The sequence below is a fragment of the Barbus barbus genome, assembly GCF_936440315.1.
Source record: "Barbus barbus genome assembly, chromosome: 27".
In the NCBI taxonomy this organism is placed as follows: Eukaryota; Metazoa; Chordata; class Actinopteri; order Cypriniformes; family Cyprinidae; genus Barbus; species Barbus barbus.
In genome coordinates, this window is record NC_136755.1 from 28,157,489 (window position 1) to 28,180,255 (window position 22,767).

General features: G+C 36.5%; 2 protein-coding genes across 6 annotated transcripts in view; one reads left to right on the forward strand and one right to left on the reverse strand.

Annotated features, from left to right (window-relative positions):
* Window positions 1-20,612, forward strand: part of LOC306847540 (focal adhesion kinase 1-like) — a 90,964-nt gene extending 70,352 nt beyond the window's left edge. For 4 of the 5 annotated variants that reach the window (XM_079381527.1, XM_079381526.1, XM_079381524.1 and 1 more), the window contains 18 exons: window positions 1,450-1,506; window positions 4,696-4,793; window positions 5,579-5,663; window positions 6,153-6,253; window positions 6,333-6,448; window positions 6,535-6,635; window positions 6,891-6,980; window positions 7,567-7,771; window positions 8,701-8,812; window positions 8,976-9,062; window positions 10,672-10,797; window positions 10,878-11,000; window positions 12,550-12,612; window positions 13,150-13,189; window positions 14,008-14,099; window positions 18,148-18,303; window positions 18,392-18,472; window positions 19,742-20,612. In XM_079381527.1, the coding sequence (XP_079237653.1) occupies window positions 1,450-1,506; window positions 4,696-4,793; window positions 5,579-5,663; window positions 6,153-6,253; window positions 6,333-6,448; window positions 6,535-6,635; window positions 6,891-6,980; window positions 7,567-7,771; window positions 8,701-8,812; window positions 8,976-9,062; window positions 10,672-10,797; window positions 10,878-11,000; window positions 12,550-12,612; window positions 13,150-13,189; window positions 14,008-14,099; window positions 18,148-18,303; window positions 18,392-18,472; window positions 19,742-19,954 (1,946 nt within the window). In that variant the 3' untranslated portion in view covers window positions 19,955-20,612. Of the gene's footprint in view, window positions 1-894; window positions 913-1,449; window positions 1,507-3,445; window positions 3,470-4,695; window positions 4,794-5,578; window positions 5,664-6,152; window positions 6,254-6,332; window positions 6,449-6,534; window positions 6,636-6,890; window positions 6,981-7,566; window positions 7,772-8,700; window positions 8,813-8,975; window positions 9,063-10,671; window positions 10,798-10,877; window positions 11,001-12,549; window positions 12,613-13,149; window positions 13,190-14,007; window positions 14,100-18,147; window positions 18,304-18,391; window positions 18,473-19,741 lie in introns of all 5 variants that reach the window. The other variant, XM_079381523.1, reaches the window with a different exon arrangement.
* Window positions 20,613-20,999: 387 nt separating this feature from the next.
* LOC306847551 (large ribosomal subunit protein P1-like) lies at window positions 21,000-22,596 on the reverse strand. Its single transcript, XM_079381541.1, has 4 exons — window positions 22,391-22,596; window positions 21,412-21,486; window positions 21,198-21,306; window positions 21,000-21,116 (listed from the first exon to the last, which is right to left on the reverse strand). The coding sequence occupies exons 1-4, from the start codon at window positions 22,460-22,462 to the stop codon at window positions 21,034-21,036; spliced, it is 339 nt and encodes a 112-aa protein (XP_079237667.1). The 5' UTR covers window positions 22,463-22,596; the 3' UTR covers window positions 21,000-21,033.
* Between the last annotated feature and the right edge of the window lie 171 nt (window positions 22,597-22,767).

Genomic DNA, 22,767 nt, shown 5'->3' on the forward strand with positions numbered 1-22,767 from the left:
AATATGTGTATTGCGTCTCCATTCCTCCTGTCATATTCTCTTGCTTTGCTTTGCTTCGCTTCACTCTCTTTCTCTCTCCATCTGTCGTTCTTCACTGAAGACTCGGTGGTTCAGACGCCCACCAAAGCTGCTAAAGCTCGGCGCTTTCTCCTTCCGTTTGTCCTCTGTTCCCATGATTCTCCTCCTAAGGGTACATGCTCTTCCTGTGTGTGTGTGTGTGTGTGTGTGTGTGTGTGTTTATCACTAACCCTCACCTGCTCTCCAACCTAAACAGCACATGTTCTGTAGTATCATCTGCTTCCCATCATAAGTGCTGTGATTCATTCTCTTCATTCTGTTTAATTTAAATATAATTTAATTATTTAATTGTTTTGCTTTCGGAAATTATTATTCATAACAATCTGCAATGTGGAAAAATAATTATAAGATATGATATTTGCATAAATAAAAATTATTTATTTATTTACTTGCTTAATTTGCTTTTTGAAATAATTTATGGCAATATAAACACATTCCCAGCAACTCATTGCTGCAATGTGTGTTTGTATATATATATATATATATATATAAATAAGATCCGAGATTTTTCCATGCGAAACGCACTGAATTAGACCCGTGGCAGAACAATCCAGGCAGATGTGTGTCCACGTCCCAATTGAATCTCATCCCACACATTCCTGCAGCACGTCTAACCCAATATAACCCACACTAATGACTCCCAGAACAGCATGAACAAAACACATTTACTGCAGGAGCCGTTCACACAGCCAGAGAGGATGAATAAACCGCTTAACCGCTTCAGATTCATGACCAACGTGTGTTTTCATGTCAGCTGGTGAATTAACCTTTCTCCTCTCTGCTCCTCTCCTCTCCGTTCTTTGCATGGACCTGCAGAAGATCTAAGCGGAGATGGTAATGTTTGACTTGCAATCTTCATTTCTTTCCTCTAACTCCCTGCTCTGTGTGCATTTGGAAAGTTACCTGGAATCTAGTCAATCTTGCGTAGATTCTAGTTTAGCTATAGTCTGCTTCACTGTAAGTGCACTTGAAGTTTCTTTTGCTCCCTGCATTCCTCACAAGGTACTTTAAAGGTGTGATTATTTAGAAAAGCGAGTGACTTCTACCAAAAAACAAAAACGCTGGACTAAATCTGTTTTGCATGAAGATGAAAGAGTCACTTCCTTCCCCTCGTCTTTCTCGAGCTCAACCACAGAGCTGCTCTCTGATTGGTCGGTCGGACAGACAGACACTCAGATGGAGTCCAGAGAGTTTAAAAGAGAGAAGTGCACTTGAGTTTGAGTGTGTGCGTGAGTCTTCTTGGCTGGTTGACCGGCTCTAGTTTGTGTAGTGGAAGGTTACGTGTGTTTGGGGTGGTGTAGTGACCGAGTGGGCGTTAGTTTGGCCGGTGTGTGTGAGATACTGACCGCTGCTGCTTCTGTCTCCCTGCAGAAACAGACGATTACGCAGAGATCATAGATGAAGAGGACACCTACACCATGCCCTCCAGTAAGTACCCTCGCTCAGGCTGCCTTTTAAGTGTGTGCAACTGCTCTCTTCTGATGTTTCTGTCCAAATCCGTACGGTTTTCTGAGCCAAATCCTGACCTTTTTTTTCCCCCTGTCTGGCTTGTTTGGTTTGTTGATGTGGCGGCAAATGAAATTTAAAGTATCCAGCTCTGACATTCCAGAATATTCTCTCTGGAAACTCCGTTTGTCTTGCAATTTAGAACGTTTGATTCATTTATATTTGAAATCAAACAGGCCATATTTGGGCGTGATTCTGAAAATAAAGCATGTATGTGTTTGGATCGAACTCAATCTGACATATTTGCTTCAGGGACGTCCTTAAAAGTGAAAAGGATTCACAAAGTATTAATCATCTGTGAAATTGCTAGGTTGCTTTTAGGGTTTGGAGTTTAATCTGAATTGGCTTTATATAAACACACTGGAGGTCCGTGATTTAGTGAGTGTGTGTGTGTGTGAGTCAGCGACTGCACACTAACATTCACGAGTGTGTGACTTTCAAACAATCACAGGATTCTGAACACACACCGACTCAATCTGTGAGTTATACGAGTGTCTTCAAGACAGTTGATTGAAAAGTTGTCATTTACTTACCATCATATCATTCCAAAACAATGATTTTTTTACTGTGCAGCACAAAAGCAGATGTTTAGCAGAATGTTCATGCTGCTCTTTTCCAGTCAATGAAAGCGGATCATAACAGAGAACATGCTCAGAACTTTGGCTAACATTCTGAACAAGTTATGAACAAACGCTCTTCTAGTAATGTTGACAGAATGATCGTTTAAAGTTACCTGGTCTTTAATAACGTTCTCAAAACGTTAGCACAAAAACATTGTTTACTGAAACGTTTTAGTTGGGCATTCGTCTGACATTTTTTAAATGTTACTACTTTCATTTAACCCATCCAAAGTGCACACACACACCGTGAACACACACCCGGAGAGGTGGGCAGCCAATGCTGCGGCGCCCGGGGAGCAGTTGGGGGTTCGGTGCCTTGCTCAAGGGCTCCTCAGTCGTGGTATTGAGGGTGGAGAGAGCGCTGGACATTCACTCCCCCTACCTACAATCCCTGCCGGCCCGAGACTCGAACCCGCAACCTTTGGGTTACGAGTCCGACTCTCTAACCCCACGGCCACGACTTCCCCATAATGTTCAGAGAACATTCAAACATAACATTCTGATGTTTGCAAAATTATAAAATTGAATGTTCACTTAACCAGGAAAAAGATTTTTAAAACTGACATTTTGAACATTCTGAGAACATTCAAAAATAACATTTTCATAACTTATTGGGAACGTTAGCAAAATGTTCTTGGAACATATTTTTGTTAGCTGAGTGTCGAGCTCCTAAAGAATGAAGAAAGTAGTTGATATGACCCATGCACTGTATTAAAAGTCTTCTAGAGACAAACGTTTGGCTTCAGAGGACTATAAACATGGTATATGAGTCATGTGGACTATTTTTATTGTGCTTTTGCTCCCTTACTGCTATCCTTAAATAAAGATACATTTAACTGAGATGCAAAACAACATGAAATAAGTTATGTAATATTAAGTTATGTTTGTGCTTAGAAAAATATGCCATTTATTTTTCTTACAGTCGCTTGTTTGTAAATGAGCAGCATGAATATGTTTTATGCTTTGAAATGACTGGTGAGTATTTGCTCACAGGATTTTAATTTTTTCAGATTCACTGAAAAATTATCATTTCTTGCTCAATTTCCAGGGAATTTTTATGTTGTGCTCTACTTAATTTTTATAGTATGCTAAACACACATGTTTTATAACAGCTCTGTGGTGAGTGTTGGACATGTCTGTGATTGATACGTGTGTGCAGCTCTCCACATCTCATCTCTCTCATCCTGAGCTTTAATTCTCATCTAAAAGCCCAATCTCTGACTTTTCTCTTTAACAACCAGCCGAATGCTATGGATTAGACTCAGGTAACGCCATCCTCTGTTTGTGTGCTTCTTTCAGTTTCTCTCTCTCTTTCTCAGTTTTGCTTGTGTTAGAAGCAGGCTCCTCCTCATATCACAGACTAATGCAGGGTTTCATAAAAATTATTTTGTGCGTTTCGTGGGAATCAAACCCATGACTTACCATCGTTAGTGCTACGATCTAAAATATAGAAGCTGGGATATAAAAAAATATTTTAACATTCAAAACATGCCACAACGGCATCTTTAAGGCTTTATATTATTATTGAGCTTCTTTATATTATTGTTTTTTATAATATAATTTATAATGTCATTATTAATAATATCCCATTTCTATGTTTTGACATTAAATACTTTGTATAACTAAAAAACCTGCAGAAGTCATTGATATGTAGCCAAACAATAGATTATTATTGTTTTTTTTTTGTTAATTTTTATTTTTTAAACAGTTTTGTTTGCATTTATAAACAAACAGTTATTCTTTCTTTTAATAAATGGTGTGTTTTTATTTTATTTTTTATTTGTTGTTGTTGTTGGTTTTAAAAGTTTGGAATCACTATGATTTTTTTTTTTTTTTTACTGTGAAATTCAGCAATATTTTTTTACTATGACATTTTTTTACTTTCAGCATTATTCAGCATTAAAATGATCAAAAATCACAGTAAAGAAATGTTAATGTTAAAATATTTATTTTTCAAATCAATTGTGCATTTACGTATTTTTAGCGTTTTTATTTTGCTATATCGTGATTTCTACAGAGCATTGAGGGCTTTATTGAAGACTCATTTGAATACAGGTTATGTATAGTACATTAGTTGGAGTGGACTTCATATTTAATAAGACAAATGAAAATGAGTCTGGCATATATGTGCAGTTTGTTCAATATGATGTTTTAGGTTTCCTTTATTTTCAATTTTTTGTCATCTAGAGACCGTCCTTCTGTCCCTCACAGCCTTGTCTTCATTCGTTCACAATTAATTATGGCGTCCACCCTGACTAAGGGCTTTTGTTCATGACCTCAGTGTTTCTAAACTTGCAATTGGCAACTTTCAAACAGTTTGTTAAATGGCTGAGCTCTGCATTCAGTAAATATTGTGCTAAAGGTTTGTTGATCTCGGTCACAGCTGCTCGTCTTCTGAGCTTACACAACGATCAGACGTGTGGTTTGTTGGTTCCTCTGATGTCGAGCTTGAGGTTTGTGACGTTTGGTTTCTTCTGTTTTTCATCTGTAGCTCAGGACTATGAGATCCAGCGGGACAGAATCGAGTTGGGACGGTGTATCGGCGAGGGCCAGTTTGGTGACGTCCACCAAGGGGTTTACATGAGTCCGGTAAACAACACATTCATGAACCAAACAAACATTGCATTTTGGAGTGCAAACTGGCCGTTTTCATTTTTTTCCTAAATCAATTCATGTCAGAATCCCATGTTTTGTGAGTGAGAGCCACTAAAAATGTTACAAAACTATTATTTAGCATAAACTGAACATAGCATGAACAGTAGAGTAGATTTGACTGAATTCATTAAGATCAACCTATTATAAACAATGATCAAGGAAAACGATTAAGCATATTTTAAATACATATGTTTATATAATTTTATAAAACAGATAATTTATATAATATGTGATTTATTGGTTAGTAAAATCTAACATTTGATCCCAAACTAGCTCTCTACTGATCAAGCAAATATTTTTGTTACATTTATGGAATACATTTTATATGGAATATACATTTTTATATAGAAAAATAAACCAAATGATTTATATCATATATAAGTTTATAGTAAATACAATCCAACACTTGTACAATCCAGCATTTAAATAGTTAATACATGTTTTTTAATCAGATTTGTATGTATATTATTATGTTTATAAATGTCACAGATAAGCAGGTTTTTTAAACTGTATTTATGATATGCAAAATTTTATAATGTTAATAATTTTTATTTTATTTTTACCTATTCCCTACTGCTTTTTACTGTGTTCTGAAGCTGTTAAAACGAGCTAAAATGTCACACTTTATGGACGTGTGGTTTTACTACTATGTACTTCTAATTTGTAATCTTCCTGAAGTCCTTCACATGTGTTTGTGACGCATGTGCTGTCCCTGACAGGAGAATCCATCGTTATCAGTAGCCATCAAGACGTGTAAGAACTGCACCTCAGACAGCGTGCGTGAGAAGTTCCTCCAGGAAGCTTGTGAGTATCAAGAGTTCACACTAGTGTCCTTGATTACGCCACTTCCGAATTCATTCCCGCTGATGCACTTCTACTTGGAGAAGTTTCTTTTTTTTTACCATGGCTGCTCCATCTGAACACATGATGCATTGTAGTCTAATTTCATTTGAAATTTTCATTTATTGTTAGTTTATTCGAAGTTGACTATGAGGAAGTCACTGCTACCGCATTTGCATGCTTTGAGAGAAGTCCGAGTAAAACCACTAAACCATTGGTCTCAAACTCAATTCCTGGAGAGCCACAGCTCTGCACAGTTTAGCTCCAAATCACACCTGCTTGGAAGTTTCTAGTGATCCTGAAGAGCTTGATTAGCTGGATCAGGTGTGTTTGATTAGGGTTGGAGCTAAGCTGTTGAGTTTGAGACCAATGCACTAAACCAAACTGATTTTGCAAAAGTGTTTTGCATGTGAGAATATCTGTGTTCAGACGGTGTGATTTTATGATTGACAGTGACAATGCGGCAGTTTGACCATCCGCACATTGTGAAGTTGATTGGAATCATCACTGAGAATCCCGTCTGGATCATCATGGAGTTGTGCACGCTTGGAGAGGTCAGACTGTGTTTTCATTCATTAAACTGACAGATTTAGACTCTGAAATCTCCATTGAGAACGGTTTGATTCATTTTAGTTGAGGTCGTTTTTGCAAATAAGGAAGTACAACCTCGACCTGTCCACGCTGATTCTGTTCGCCTATCAGCTGAGCACAGCGCTGGCGTACCTGGAGAGCAAACGCTTCGTGCACAGGTGACTGAAGACCTTCATATGCTCAGAACAGTCTTTCCTCAGTTTCCTGGTCGTAGTGCACTGAGGTGAATGTGTGTTTTGTGCAGGGACATTGCTGCCAGGAACGTGCTGGTGTCTTCCACAGACTGTGTGAAACTTGGTGACTTCGGTCTCTCCAGATACATGGAGGACAGTTCCTATTATAAAGGTATGTCAAACTGCACTTTAACTTGCCATTTAACATGCATTTAAACACAATACGAATCATGTAAGTTTTCATTAAAACACTTCCTGTATTTTCTGTGCATTTTAGAAGCTATGATGCATAACATAAAAGTTATGATGAATGCAAATAGGCCTCCCTCAGAAATGTTGGCAGAGGAAGGCTATAGCGGTCTCTGGTGGATAGTGAAGGCATGTTTGATTGTTTATAGTCTGTGAACAAGTAGTGTGTGTTTTCCAGCTTCTAAAGGGAAACTGCCCATCAAATGGATGGCTCCTGAATCCATAAACTTCCGTCGGTTTACCTCGGCCAGTGACGTCTGGATGTTTGGTGAGTGCGTTTAATTCTAAAAAATTGGAAGATGAATCATTTCATGATACTGTATTCTTACAGTTTGACTTTTCTTGAACACCATCAACATGCTCCCTTAACACCATCCTTCTGTTATTAATGCTATTTTAGTTTAATTGGAAATGCGATTTTATAGTTTTAGTTTTATATTATTTGTATTCATTTTACTCTTAAAATATACAAAAATATAATAAAATATAACATTTTAGATTTTTTGTTTTTGGGGGGGGGGCATATAATTTCTGCACACACATTATTTTATATATATATATATATATATATATATAATTTTTTTTTTTTTTTTTTTTTTATATATTTCAAATATCTTCTGTAATAATTGCTGTTTTTTTTTATATAATTTATAATTTTTATATTAATCAATTACACATTTACAGACAATAATTAGACCAGGTTATCAGCTCTGATGAAAAATATAAAATATTTAACATTTGACTTGTTTTTCAAATATGTTCTTCTGTAATAACTGCTGTATTGTATTTTTTTTATTGAGCGATCATTCTTTTTGTTTATTTGTGGTGACTGATGCGTGTCCGTCTCCTCTCAGGTGTGTGTATGTGGGAAATCCTCATGTTCGGCATCAAGCCCTTCCAGGGCGTGAAGAATAATGACGTGATCGGGCGGATAGAGAACGGCGAGAGGTTAGCGATGCCCCAAAACTGCCCTCCAACCCTCTACAGCCTGATGACCAAATGCTGGGCGTACGACCCCAGCAAACGCCCGCGCTTCACCGAACTCAAGACGCAGCTCAGGTCAGTGTGCTGCTGATGCTTCTCAGTCATTCCAGATGAACACATCTGTGCAAACGCTGCTGATTTACTCGCACCAGCTGATGATCTGATGGGTTTGTTGTTCTCTGGTTCTGACACTAGAGGTCTCTGTTTAGCTTTCAGTGTCACAGCTCAAGTACACCAGCAAAACTACAACAGCAGGAACATTTATCATTCCTGCATCATACTTATTTAACACATTTCTATACTTGTTTCTTACTAGTTTTGCGCTGCTAATTCCAAAAATAGTGGCTTTTTTGCTATAGCATGTCACACTTTCTCACAAAATATGATGCAATTTGTAGCATCTTTGCTTTTGACAGTCATTTGATAGGTGCAGATGTCTTGTATTATCACTTAATCAGCAGAAAAACTGCCGGAAACACTTGATTTCTGTCTGAATCTGAGCCACATTACTACTGTTTGTTCAGTTCTCAACCCATTTTCACATGTATGACGTTATTCATTTCAGGCCTTTTTTATTTATTTTTTTATTTTGCAAATCAGTAGTTTTGGATTTTCAAGATGCAGGGCTGCATTTAAGAACAAAATGTTGACATTGTAAATGTAAGCATTACAATTTAGATTTGACTAATTCTGTGTGCAATTGAATATAAACGAAGGCTGTCAGAAAAGGCTACTCGTGTAGTTATTTTGTGGGGAACAGACTTGCATTTCAAATGGCGTCGTGATTAAATACACCAGTAATGCATTAATTAATGCGTGTTGTTTGCTTTCATTTTCTGTACTAGCCCTAAAAAACGTCCTGTCTGTGTCAGGAACTAAAAAAAGCAAAGTTATTTTAAATGGGCCAAACACTCACTTGTCATATGCACATCACATGCACTCTAAACTCTTGAACAGCATCTTCCCACGAGGTCTTTGCTGATTCTTGCTGTCTGTCTCTGCAGCACTATCCTGGAAGAGGAGAAGGCCCAGCAGGAGGAGCGTTTCCGGATGGAGATGAGGAGACAGGTCACCGTGTCCTGGGACGCTGGGAATTCAGACGAGGCGCCTCCGAAGGTCAGCTCTCCATCCGCATCTGCACATTCAGTTACTTATTCATCTGAAGCAGAGTGTTTTCTGTGTTAGACGCTCTGTTTGGGAAGACCTCTGACCCTGATCAGATCTAACATGAGTGCATGTCTTTACTGGTTTAAGTGCTGAGTCTGTTTTGATCTCACAGCCCAGCAGACCTGGTTACCCGAGTCCTCGGTCCAGCGATGGTTATTTCCCTAGTCCTCAACACACTGGTCAGCACAACCACTACCAGGTAACATGACTCACACACACCTCAGCATCTTCATGCAAACACACAACAAATAATACATGGATATATAAATGCACACCTAAATGCTGAGTCTATGCATCAAAAAAGAACTGCACAACACATATTTGTAGGCATATTAATTTACTTCTTGATACAACATTGCAGCCATCAGCTTTTCTGATTGTGTTCTGCATATATAGTGTATATTAATGCAGTATAATGTGAACTTCCCGTATTTGTACAGATTTCTGTATTTTCTGATGCACGACCCACGAGAATTCAAGGGTTGCTTGTAACCTGAATTTGACAACGCAACCATGTTTTTAAATGTATAATTAGAATTGTTTATAAATCTGTTGTCAACAAAAGAGAAAATTTAATATCTCCAATTCTACAATTCTAATTATTCTATAATGGGTAAAACGTTGCTTCAGTAAGTAAATAAACTGTTGTTGTGCAGTGCCACTTTCTTCTTCAATACACAACATATACCTAAAAAGACTCCAAATACCACAAGAAACTCACAGAACATCTGACAAGCTGATAACTGTAGCCAAACACATTTCAACTCCTGGATGCACTTCAGTGTTCAGTGAATGCAAACTGATTGTTGAGCTCTATCATCTGCTCTGAGTCGGAGTTATTTCTCAGTGTCTCAGTGAGCGTCTCTGACAGCAGGCATTTCCTGTGGCTCTTTAAAGACGCTGCTATTGTTGAGTCCAGATGCATTCCTTCAGCTCAAACACATGCACATCGCTGCTCTTTGTTCATGCCTTAAAAGGCTTTTGTGCTCAAAGTGCCTGATATTTTTGCATCAGGGTGTTTATTAGACAATGAAAGGAAGCGAGAGGGGTTTGAGACGCTTCGGGGGTCTTAATAATGATCTGAAGCAACTTTCACAACACGCATTAGTTACATAATGCAAAATTTATGAGTATAAAATGAATTAAAATACAATGGTACAGTACTGAAAGGCATTTAATATGAATAAAACTAAGTTTAAGTATTTTATATATATATTATTAGTCTATTAATTAAATTGATGAAAAGCTAAAATAAAATACAAATATTAGATGAAAAACTAACTGAAATAAGTTTGTATGCAAGACATTTTTTTAAATGAAAATAAATTAAAACTAAATAAAAATCTATTAAAAAACAATGGCAAAAGCACATAACAAAAGCTAACAAAAATGATCAAAGTGCATAATAAAATGACAAAAAATTCAAATCAAAACACAAAATATAAAAATAAAAGATAATCAGATGAAATATAATAAAAAATATTAGATAAAAAATTTTAATGTTTAGGTTCAAAAAGTACTAAAATTACTAACTGAAAATATAAAAAATAAAAGTAAAGTAAACAGAGATATAAAAATAACAAAGTGCATAACGAAATTACTAAAAATTCAATTTAAAATGCAAACTGAAAATATAAAAACAGTTTATAAAAAAAATAGTATATAAATCATACTGATCACTACATTTAAATTAATTAAATTTTGAAAAATGTATCTTATTTATTTACTTACAGTTTTACTGCGGCACTTTGGATAAGAGCATGTGCTAAATGAATAAATGTAAATGAAACATCTTGTGATTTGTGAAGGGGTCTGGATATCCTGGCACACACGTGCCCGGTGCAGGATTCCCGCCGCAGGCGTCTGTCCTCGACCCTCATGAAGCATGGAACCATCACAGACAGGAGGTTCCTGTGTGGTCTCCAAACATGGAGGTGAGTGAGGAGACGGGACGCTCTGTGGGAACGAGCGAAGGAGCGCTGTTCTAACTCATGCTGGTGTGTGTGTGTCTCAGGATGGAGGCGCTCTGGGGTGGATCCAGGGGATGCCCGCCCACCTGATGGAGGAGACACTCATCAAGCAGCAGCAGCAGATGGAGGAGGACCAGAGATGGCTTGAGCAGGAGGAGAGCTTCCTGGTACTGACACAACTCCTTGTTTTTCTGCCTCACTGAGTAGAGCTTGCAAAATCAAATTTGAGTTCCAAAAACAGATATAATGTTTTTATTGTTATTATAATTATTTTTAGTAGTAGTAGAAGTAATATTATATGTGAAAACCTTGAAATGTGATTTTAAAGCCTGCCTTAAAGATTAAATAGGAGATTAAATTAATATAATCTTAAAAGTCATGGACATTTCTAGAGTGAAAAGAAGTTTTTGATAAAAAAAAAATCATTATATATTTACTTTTTTTTTTTTTTTTTTTATATTTATAGAATATTACTTAATTACGTATTATGTAGTTTATAATAATAGTAATTATAATATTTAACTTATCGTTCTATAAATATGGAGGGAGAGGGAGGAGAGAGAGAGGGGGTAGAGAGGGAGGGGGGGGGGAGAGAAGGAGAGAGGGAGGAGGAGGAGGGGGGGGGGGGGGAGAGGGAGGAGAGAAGGAGGGGAGAAGGAGAGAGGGGGAGAGAGGGAGGAGGGAGGGAATCTGCTGCTGTGAGTTTGTGCAGTCAGGCTCTTTTGAGTGCCCTCAAGACCCACATCTCTCATGGAAACGCGCACAACTCGCTCTTTCCTCGCCCTCGGACGCTCCGCACACGGCATGCATCTCTTCAAGTTCTGTTTCGGAAAGACGGTAACTAGACTTGCACAGTGAGGGATGGTGTTATGAGCTTTTGTGGATGGATTGTTGAGTAAGAACTCGCTGCATTATTTGTTTGGTTTGTGTTTTGACGAGTTGTGCATGGTTTGTGAAGCATTGAGATCTGTCAGATCAGAAAGTGGATATATTAGGGAGTTTTAAAATGTTGATTTACAAGCCTGGAAGTCATGCAAATTAATGTAATCTTAAAAAGTACAAATAAATAGTAAAAAGTAAAAATAAATAATAGTTTTACACTTTAAAACATTTAATGTTTAAATAAAACATTTAGGAAAAAAGGTCTAAATATTTATAAATATATTACAGACATATAAATATGAATTGTTCATTATTAGTAGTAGTAATATGCCTGTGTGTATTTGTTTTACAGTGAGATTTCAGGACATTTTAAATTTGTGATTTCCAAGCCTGCAAAAGTCCTGCCAATTAATATAATATATAAAGTTATGAAAAATTCTAAAGTAACAATAAGAAGTTATATGGAAGTTATATATATGATGTATACTGTGCAATTTTTTTAACTTTGTTTTAAAAAACAAAAAACGAAATTTTGCGTGAGAATTTTTTAGAGGCTAGAAATCACTCTATAAATGCTTTTTTACTTTTCTTAATTGAAATACATTCACATTTTGAGTTTATTGTTTTTGATACTGTGGTTGTTTTATGTATGATTTTTAATCCAGTAATCACAAATAACTGTCAATGGCGCTCATCAGTCATGTGATATGGGGATGATCACATAATCAGATGAATGTTTAACTCATGAATTATTAATAAATCCTTTTTTGGGGGAGTGATGCATGATTTGAATCATGAATGCGTTTGTTTGAATGATGGCTTGTGTTTGTTCAGAAGCCGGAGTCGAGGAACTCGAGGGGCAGCATCGACCGTGAGGACAGCGCTCTCCAGGCCCCGGTAAGTGCCTTCCCATAATTCCCTGCTTGTTTGTGTTTCTTCCCTGAGGGAGATTTACAATGCCACAGCGAGGACACAATCTGTTTCTCACTTCCTGTCAGTCGCAGCCAGTAATACAGATCACACTCGGACAGAATCCTCCAAACAGATGAAAAACAGCCTCAAACAGCAGCGGACAGGAATTCATTTAGAGCTGATCTCCAGGAATCTGAGAGCCTGATCACACAGGGAGGGGCGATTAAAGGGGCATCATGGGGTAAACGCGAATCCTGAGTGCCATCATCATCTCTGATGTATAAAGAGTGAAAAACAGGCGTCATAAGAGCACCACAAATCAGCCTCGTTTACAGGCCATAATTACAGCAGATCCAGGGACAAACTCATTTTTGGTCTCTGAGAAGCTGAAATATGCCTGGCTTTCCCACAAACTACCCACAATTCCACAGGGCCTCGGTGGGCAGCAGGAACCCAGTGTGCTATGAAACCAGAGTCCAGAGGAAGAGGAGTGGTGTTAAACGCTTGTTTGTTTTCTTTCAGATGGGGAAGCAGCACGTTTGTCAGCCCGTGGGTAAAGCAGGTACGAACACAGCCGGTTATCAATGCACATTTTCAATAAACATTATACAGTGACCGATCAATAATCATTGTTTTTTGCGGTCTCTGGCACCAGAGTGTACCAGGTTAGGAAAAACCTGGAAATATCATTTTGAGAGTTAAAAAAACATAGTTTAATAGTTGCTAAATTTAAGGTGCACTATTTCTGGTGTTATTTAAAAATGTATCAAATATATAATTGTAATATTTAATGCTATAAATTTTATTATTAAACTTAGAATTTTATTATAGAAATTTATCAATTCAATGTTTGTTTTAGTAATTTTGTTAGTTTGTCATTTTTATAATTGTTTACATTTTAGTTTATTTAGGTTATATATATATATATATATATATATATATATATATATATATATATATATATATATATATATATATATATATATATATATATATAATTCTAATTGTATAAAATCTAATATTTTTAATTTTAGAAAATTGTAACCTCTTTAAATTATTTTTGACCTTAGTCAGTAATTACAATTAACTTTTATTTAATGTTTATTTAAATTTGATTCATTTTAAATGTATAAAATTCATAAAATATACCAAGCTTTAATACAATGATTAAGGTGACATGTTAAGATATTTGTTTACAATAAGTAAATGTATAAATATGAGTCTATGGTATTATAATGCCAAAGAGGTTTGCAGTTGTCAGGCAAGATTGCAGTTTGTGGCATTAATATAGAACGGTGTGCATTTATCACCAGCTTTGAATGTGTCTCATCCAATCAGATTTTTGTAATGGAATAATTTGATTCCTCCTGTGTCCAACAGATGTTGCTCCTCCAAAGAAGCCGCCCCGTCCCGGTGCTCCGAGTCACCTGACCAACCTGAACCCCGTGGACAGTTACAACGAGGGTGTCAAGGTAATTTATACTTCGGTAACTTACTAACTTCTCCAGGCATGCTGTCGTATTAACGTCTCTGAGAGGTGAATGCTGAGATGTGTGCAGCATGCTGATTGGCTGTTGTGTTCTGCATGCTGCTCTCACCAACAATAAACTCCACGAACCCTCGAGTTTCCCGCAAACACACTCTCGCCCACACACTGCAGAGTTCGGATAGAGTTGATCTTCGTCAGCAGAACACGGAAAACACACTCCAGCCAAACCTCCAAGAGAAACCACACACACACACTCATCAGGGCACAAACGCTTGCTCAGTAGTGCACCTAAAGATCATAGAATAAAACACGCTTGTGGGAAAATCCACAACCAGCCTGAGTTTTTATGACCTTGTTTTCAGTATTATTTACATACTATTATAGTTTTTATATTTTACATTTTAGTTAAAGTTATGTATGCATTATAGTTAAAGTTTTAGTAATTTTGTCATGTTTTTTTATTATATTTATTAGCTTTTTTAATGTGTATATAATTTATTTTATGAATATAAAAAAAAAGGTGTGTTGGCAACTAATTAAAATAAAATAAGTGTCAATTTTTAAACATTTTACTTCAGTTATTATTTATTTTTATTTGAATAACTGTTTATAATTTTTTTTTTTTTTTATATATATGTTGACAGTTGTGATTTTCAGACCTTAATTAATTTTGTCAATTTAATTAGATTTTGTGTATTTATTTATTTTAGTACATCAAGTTAAATAAATGAGAAATGGTGCCTTGCGAACTAGTTGAAATAAAATGTAACTTTTTTTTAAATATTTATTTTGAGTTAATGTTTATTTCATTAAGTAACAAATGTTTATTTTCTGGTATTATTTTTAGTATATTTTTAGTATTTAGTATTTTTATCACAGGGGTCACGACCCACCTCACACACACACACACACACACTCAACTGTGCCAAGAATTTTTTGGGAGCTGTGTTTATTTTTTCCCGTGGCTCTTATATAAGAGGTCAGTTTTGCCTAGGTCTCTTTTTTCATTTTTCCTGTTGTTTTAACGTTCCAGTCGATTCTCGTGAGAAGCCTTTGAATATTCAGCTGGATTAAAGATGGCAGAAAAACACTCGGAAGAGAAACTGAAGAACTTGTTTTTCAGATTATGGAGAGAGAAGATGGTTTTCTGCGTTTCAAACACCTGCCTACAAACGATTGCAACCATATAAAATTATTAAATATTCCATTTACAGTATAGGGTTATTATAGTTAACTAAAATTACAACTAAAACATATATATAGATAGATAGATATACTCACACACATATATATATACACACACAGTCATGGCCAAAAATATCAGCACCCTTGGTAAATATGATCAAAGAAGGCTGTGAAAAAAATTCACCAAAATCTAACCTTTCATTGGATAATAAGAATTTAAAATAGGGGGAAATATCATTATGAAATGTTTTTCTCTGATACACATTGGTCACAATTAACGGCATCCTTTTATTCAATACTTTTTGAAACCTCCATTTGTCAGTTTAACAGCTCTAAATGTTCTCCTATAATACCTGATGAGGTTAGAGAACACCTGACAAGAGATCAGAGACCATTCCTTCATCCAGAATCACTCCAGATCCTTTAGATTCACAGCTCCATGTTGGAGCTTCTTCTCTTCAGTTCACCTCACTCATTTTCTGCAGGGTTCAGGTCAGAGGACTGGAATGGCCAGCAGAAGCTTGGTTTTGTGCTCAGTGACCCATTTTTGTGTTGTTTTTGAGGTTTGTGTTTGGATTATTGTACGGTTGGAAGATCCAAACATGGCCCATTATAAGATTTCTAACAGAGTCAGTCACTTATTGATTTTTTATCTGTTGGTATTTGATAGAATCCATGATGCCATGCGTCTAAACAAGATGTCCAGGACCTCCAGCAGAAATATAGGCCCACAACATCACAAATACAGCAGTTTGAATGAATGATGCATTTATATAGCGCTTTGTGTATTGCTGTACACCCAAAGCTCCTTTACAATCATGGGGGGGGGGTCTCTCCTCAACCACCACCAGTGTGCAGCATCCACTTGGATGATGCGACGGCAGCCACAGTACAACGGCGCCAGTGCGCTCACCACACACCAGCTACAGGTGGAGAGGAGAGAGAGTCATAGAGCCAATCAAGTGTATGGGGATTATTAGGAGGCCATGATTGACAAGGACCAGTGGAGGGAATTTGGCCAGGACACCGGGGTTACACCCCTACTCTTTACAATGAGTGTTAAGGGATTTTTAATGACCACAGAGAGTCAGGACCTCAGTTTTAACGTCTCATCTGAAAGACGGTAGTATATTTATGTGTTCACCAAACCCATCTTGAGTGTTTGCTGCTAAAAAGCTCATTTTTTAGTTTCATCTGACCATAGAAGCCAGTCCCATTTGAAGTTCCAGTCGTGTCTGATAACTGAATATGCTGGAGTTTGTTTTTGGATGAGCTAGGAGAATTTTTCTGAAACAACATGTGGTGATGTAGGGACTTTTTTTTTATTTATTTAAGGTTTTCTAAGGGAATTTGGGCTTTGTTTTCCCTCCTATTTATATTTCTGTGAAACAGGAAGCCATGGCTGGATAATATCATGTTCATAATCACCCTGGAGTGCTCAAAATTATAAATATGAATGAGAATATACTTCAGAGATATTTTACTCATAAGAATTTCTAGGGGTGCTAATAATTGTGTTCAACGTGTATTAGAGAAAAACATTTATTTCATAATGATATTTCCCCCCATTTTAAATTCTTATCCTATGAAAGATTAGATTTTTGTGATTAAAACAAAAAAATAAAAGATCAAAAGGATTAACAATGCAGATTAATTTTCACAGCCGCCTTTGATCATATTTACCAAGGGTGCCGATATTTTTGGCCATGACTGTGTATGTGTGTGTGTGTATATATATATATATATATATATATATATATATATATATATATATATATATATATATATATATATTATGTAAGTCTCATTTGTAAGTCGCTTTGGATAAAAGCGTCTGCTAAATGACTTAATAATTTTATATATATATATGCATACACACTTATAAAAAAGATAAAATATATAATATTATTTTTATTAATATAGTAATAAAAACTATACTGTTTTCCACATTGCCAATTTTTGGAGAGATATGCATTTGTCTTTTTTCATAGCTGTTATGTAAGAGGTAAATGTTTTTCTTTGAGTCATTATTATGGTGGATTCTTGTGTGAATCCTAATGCTTTGAAAATGTAACGGTATTAAAAGTCCTCAGAGAAGCTGAACTAACAGATCATGTTTCTTTTGGATGTGGTTTGACATCTGACACATCTGTAGCTGAACGGTGCTTTATAATCACACACCTCCTCTGAAGCTGCATGACTTTATTAGTTTTGGTTTGTTTACTTGTTTTGCATTATTAATCGTTTGTTCTGTTTTCCTGCATCCCGCTTCCCCTCCACACCACACACGCTCACCTGCTTTATGCTGCACTGTTGCACGTAGCCCTGGAGGGTAAGACCCGTGTGTGTGTGTGTGTGTGTGTGTGTGTGTGTGTGTGATTCACTGTATGACAGTCTTCTCACACTCGTCTGATTAAAGTCAGCAATGGATGTTTTTCTGTGCATATGTCTCATGGGAATCATTTCTGTTGAAAAATTTATTTTAATTGTACACAAAGTAAAATTCAAAAACAAAATTCTGATCATTTAATTTATAAATCACTTAAATTTTTTTTTTTTTAAGTCTGGAAAAGTCATGAAAATTAGTAAATAAAAAAAAATTATTAAAAGGGAATAAGTATAAAAATATTTCAGTATTGAACGTAGATCTTCTTTAAACTATCATTTTAATCATTGAAACCTAATCATTCAAATCTGATCTGTTTAAATAAAATCCATATCCAGTAATCCTAAGCATTCGGAAGAAGTGGTGGAAATTGATAGGCGTCAGTGTGGGAGTGTTTTTCTTGTGTGCCACCTGCTGGTGTAATGCAGCACTGCTGACCCAGTCCTGTCTTCACTCCCAGATCCAGCCTCAGGAGATCAGTCCTCCTCCCACAGCAAACCTGGACCGCGCCAATGATAAGGTGTATGAGAACGTGACGGGGCTGGTGAAGGCCGTGATCGAGATGTCCAGCCGCATCCAGCCCGCGCCGCCCGAGGAGTACGTCCCCATGGTGAAGGTCAGGAGCAGGGCATGCTAGGATACTCTCGTGATGACAGCTGTGTCTGTGTGACGTGTGTTTGAGTGTCTCTGGTGTCTCCTCTCAGGATGTTGGACTGGCGCTCAGGACTTTACTAGCGACGGTGGACGAGACCATCCCAGTGTTACCGGCCAGCACTCACCGAGAGGTCAGGCACGCTCACTGTGTTTATACTCTCACACTCAGTTACATCAGGGACTCATCTCTGCTTTTTTTTGGGAATAAATCTTTTTCCAGATTAGTGTTTTTTTCCATTCTACTAGGGCCAAAACTAATCAATTAAAATCAATAAATTTTCTAATTTAATTATTAAATGATTTTTGTAGCATTAACCACTGAATTTGTTCTTTGCATATATTATTCAATTATTCCCTTAAATATACGCGTGTGTTTTCATATATATATATATAATTTTTTTTTTTTTTTTTTTTTTTTTTTTTATTTATTTAAAAAAAATATATATATTTTTGTTGTTGTAGCCCTACATACTACTCTATTATAGATGTTACTATTTTTGCGGCAATAATGTTATCATTAACTAGAAGTAAACCTAACACTTGAAATAAAAAACTGAACTAAAATTCCTAACTAGAATTAAACGTTGCAATGCAAAATAAAATATAAAAAGCAATATTTAGAACAAAAACCCAAAACAAAACGATAAAAGATACTATGCTAAGAACATAGTAGAAATCTATTTTGTTAGAAATATTTCGGAGATGATCACTAGATGCCCCAATATACTATAGTTTGAAATGTGTATAATTTCATCTCCATACTAATTCACATTAATAATAATTATAAATACAATTTTATAATAAATTACATTATTTCATTATATTATATATTTCTTCCACCTCCAGTAAAATTCAGGATGCATGATTAGGGGAAAAATGTTTTTTTTTTTTTTTTTTCCCACCCTGATAAAACTTTTCATTGTTATTTAAAATACGGAAGAAAAAAAAGTAGACCATATGGCACAAAATCTTGTGATTTTTACATGTAAATATGACTTTAAATAATAAACTATTTTTTATTTTATTATAATAATTTTTATTATTATTTTCTTATTCAATATTGTTATTATAAAATTGTATTATTGCTACTTTTACTATTACTGCTTTTTTATTACTAAATAAAATATTAAACAATAAGTAATATGTTGTGTATACAAAATATTATTTCAATGAAAAATAAAAAAATCAAGTAAAAATATAATTTTATTTTACAGTACAACTGTAAAGCAGCAAATCTAATATTTGGCTTTGTCGTCTTTCAAATGTTTAAACCATCAAGCTTTTATTTTGGCATAAAAATGCATGGAGAGCTTTAATGCTATTTTTTTTTTTTTGACTGCAGTTGTATTTGGATGAATAATGACTAACCCTGTTGTAAACTGAATGTGTGTTCGTCTCAGATCGAGATGGCTCAGAAGCTGCTGAACTCGGATCTGGCGGAGCTCATCAGTAAGATGCGTCTGGCGCAGCAGTATGTCTTGACCAGCCTGCAGCAGGACTACAAGAAGCAGATGCTGACCGCAGCTCACGCGCTCGCCGTGGACGCCAAGAACCTGCTGGACGTCATCGACCAGGCGCGTCTGAAGATGCTGGCCCACGGCCGGCCACTCTGACTCCTGATGCTGGATCATCAGCGGGACCTTCAGCACACCTTTAGAATAGAGACTGCTGGATTTGGTGCAGTGGAGAGGATATTGTTTTATAACTGCTAGCAGCATCGTGTTTTATTTTGTATCCAGAAATGAAGTTAGTCTTAAACTTTCTCAGCGCTGGAGAATCTGCAACTGGAACCTAATGAACTCCAAGAATGGTTTTCCAATGATCCAAAGGTCACACAAATGATTTTCTATAGTTGATGTCAGACTTCGGTGATCAAGGTGCTTTAACAACATCCTGAGAAACTCAGGGGTTCGACGCGCCGAGACACGACTCACAAAGCCAAACCATAGTCGTATTTAACAGATTTTTAAAGGAATCACAGCTATTGTATGAAACAGAGGGAACTTCTGATGCGAATATAGTCACATAACCTAACACTTGAAGCACATATTGATAAATTATAATCAAAGCTGCCTTCTGAATTCATTTTAATTGACTTAATTTTGTAAAATGTCATGTTTTTTTTACACTAGGGTTGAAGTGATCCATTTGAGTTCGGAGTAGAATTACTTGTGTACAGAACAATCGTGAAATCCATTTTGTCATTGATATAAATTATTCTCAGGAAGAAGCAACTGTACAGATCTTTTAACTAATAAAATGTTATCTTTATCGGATTGTGTCTTGGTATTATTTCTGCTGGTTTTGAATAATAAAAAGTAATGGTTTAAGTTTTAAAATGCAGCTAAAAAAAAATTCTAGTCTTGCTCTGAAATGTTAATAGCTCTAATCATGTTAATCATTTGAGTAGTGTATTATTAAATACCAAAGCTAGCATTAAGCTTAATAAATGCTTAAGTACTTTTTATTTATCCATTTATCAAATGAACCCTTAATGTAACGTAAAGCCCAAACACGCTTGAACTTATTAAACCAATGACACAGCATCTCATGGTTTTAAAAACTCAGGAACAAATTGAACACAAAAGCAAAAATTCTTTAGGACAAGTGAATGGTTGACTAAAACATAACCCAAACCCAGCAACGACAGGAACAGTATTGAGTTTCAAAGTTTTTTATTAAAAGAGCTGCTTTAGTCGAATAGACCGAAGCCCATGTCGTCATCAGACTCCTCAGACTCATCCTTCTTTTCCTCTTTCTTCTCCTCCTCTTTGGCTGTAATGCAAACAGACAACACGTTCACAACCAATGAATCTCAGTTTGAATCAAAGCGTCTGAACGAGAGCGAGAGGTTACCTGGTGCGTCTCCACCTGCAGGAGCAGCAACAGCGGCGGCGGCCGGAGCAGCTCCACCACCGGCTCCAACGTTACAGATCAGACTGCCGATGTCCACGCTGGCCAGAGCCTGAGCACAGGAAGTGACATCAGACATCACACTAACACAAGATGCACTTGTTTGGGAACCTTGAACATTCAAGTGTTTCCATCACTGACTAGGAAATAAACGCACCTTAGCGAAGAGACCGGGCCAGAAGGGCTCGATGGACACACCGGCGGCCTTGATCAGAGCGAGCAGCTTGTCCTCCTGCAAAAACAATCACAAGAGAATTAAAACACTGTATCTGGATGCTTTCCTAACTAAATAAGGTAATAGGTAAATCAGATGTTATTATCATGGTACTGTCAAACACATGGTAGTAGCACTAGAGTACAATATGATGTGACCCTGGAGCACAAAAGCAGTAATAAGTACAACAGGTTTATTTGTAGCAATAGCCAACAATTAAATGCATGGCTCAAAATTACTCTTTTCTTTTACACCAAAAATAATCATCTCAAGATCATGTAAATATTGGCAAAATAATTTTTTTAGTAATGTGCATTGCCAAGGACTTAATTTGAACAACTTTAAAAGGAGATTTTCTCAATATTTAGATTTTTTTGCACCCTCAGATTACAGATTTTCACATAGTTGTATTTCAGCCAAATATCGTCCAACCCTTACAAACCATACATTAATGGAAAGCTTATTTATTCATCTTTCATGTGATGTATACTTCTCAATTTCAAGAAAATTACCCGTATGACTGGTTTTGTGCTCCAATGTCACAAATTACTCTAGAAAAACTAGCTAATGGCCAACAGATGGTCCTTCAGTACTGTGACATTACCACGGTACAGAAATATAAGAAGGTGATAATACTAGTGTATGATAAATATCACAGTCTCAGCATTTAAAGGTAAAACACACTTGAGCTGAACAAGAGTGAAAATTAGGATAACAAACACAGAAAACGCGCGCTTCTCTCTACTAGCTTCCCACAACGCGTTCAAACTATCGTTTTCATTTATAAACACATCAGAATAAGCTTCTAACACCACAATGGACTTGTAAATAATAATAAAAGCTATAAAAAACACGCAAAATCCCAGAAGAGACTGTGTCAGTGTCCCGGATGTTCCCGCCGCGGCTCAGACCGATCACTCACCGTGACTGTAACTTCATCATCGTGGAGGATGAGAGCGGAGTAAATACAGGCCAGCTCGGACACAGATGCCATTCTTCTTTCAGCAGGTTAATGTTTAAGACGTGGATGCCTAAATTTGACGGTGCTAGTCGCCGGATTCAAAGGCCTTAGCTTCGTGAGAAGAACCGAGCACCTCAAACACAGCGATGGCAGTGAACGGAAAGGGCCGGAGGGGGGCGGGGCGATGCCTTATATAGCCTCGTGCGTCACTTCAGTGGGCGGGATCTGCGTAGAGACCAGCAGCTGTGATTGGCTCATCTCTTCTGTCAATTATTTTGTATATCCGCGTGTTTGTGAGGTATAACATTAATATATAACAGGAAAATGCATAAAAAGCT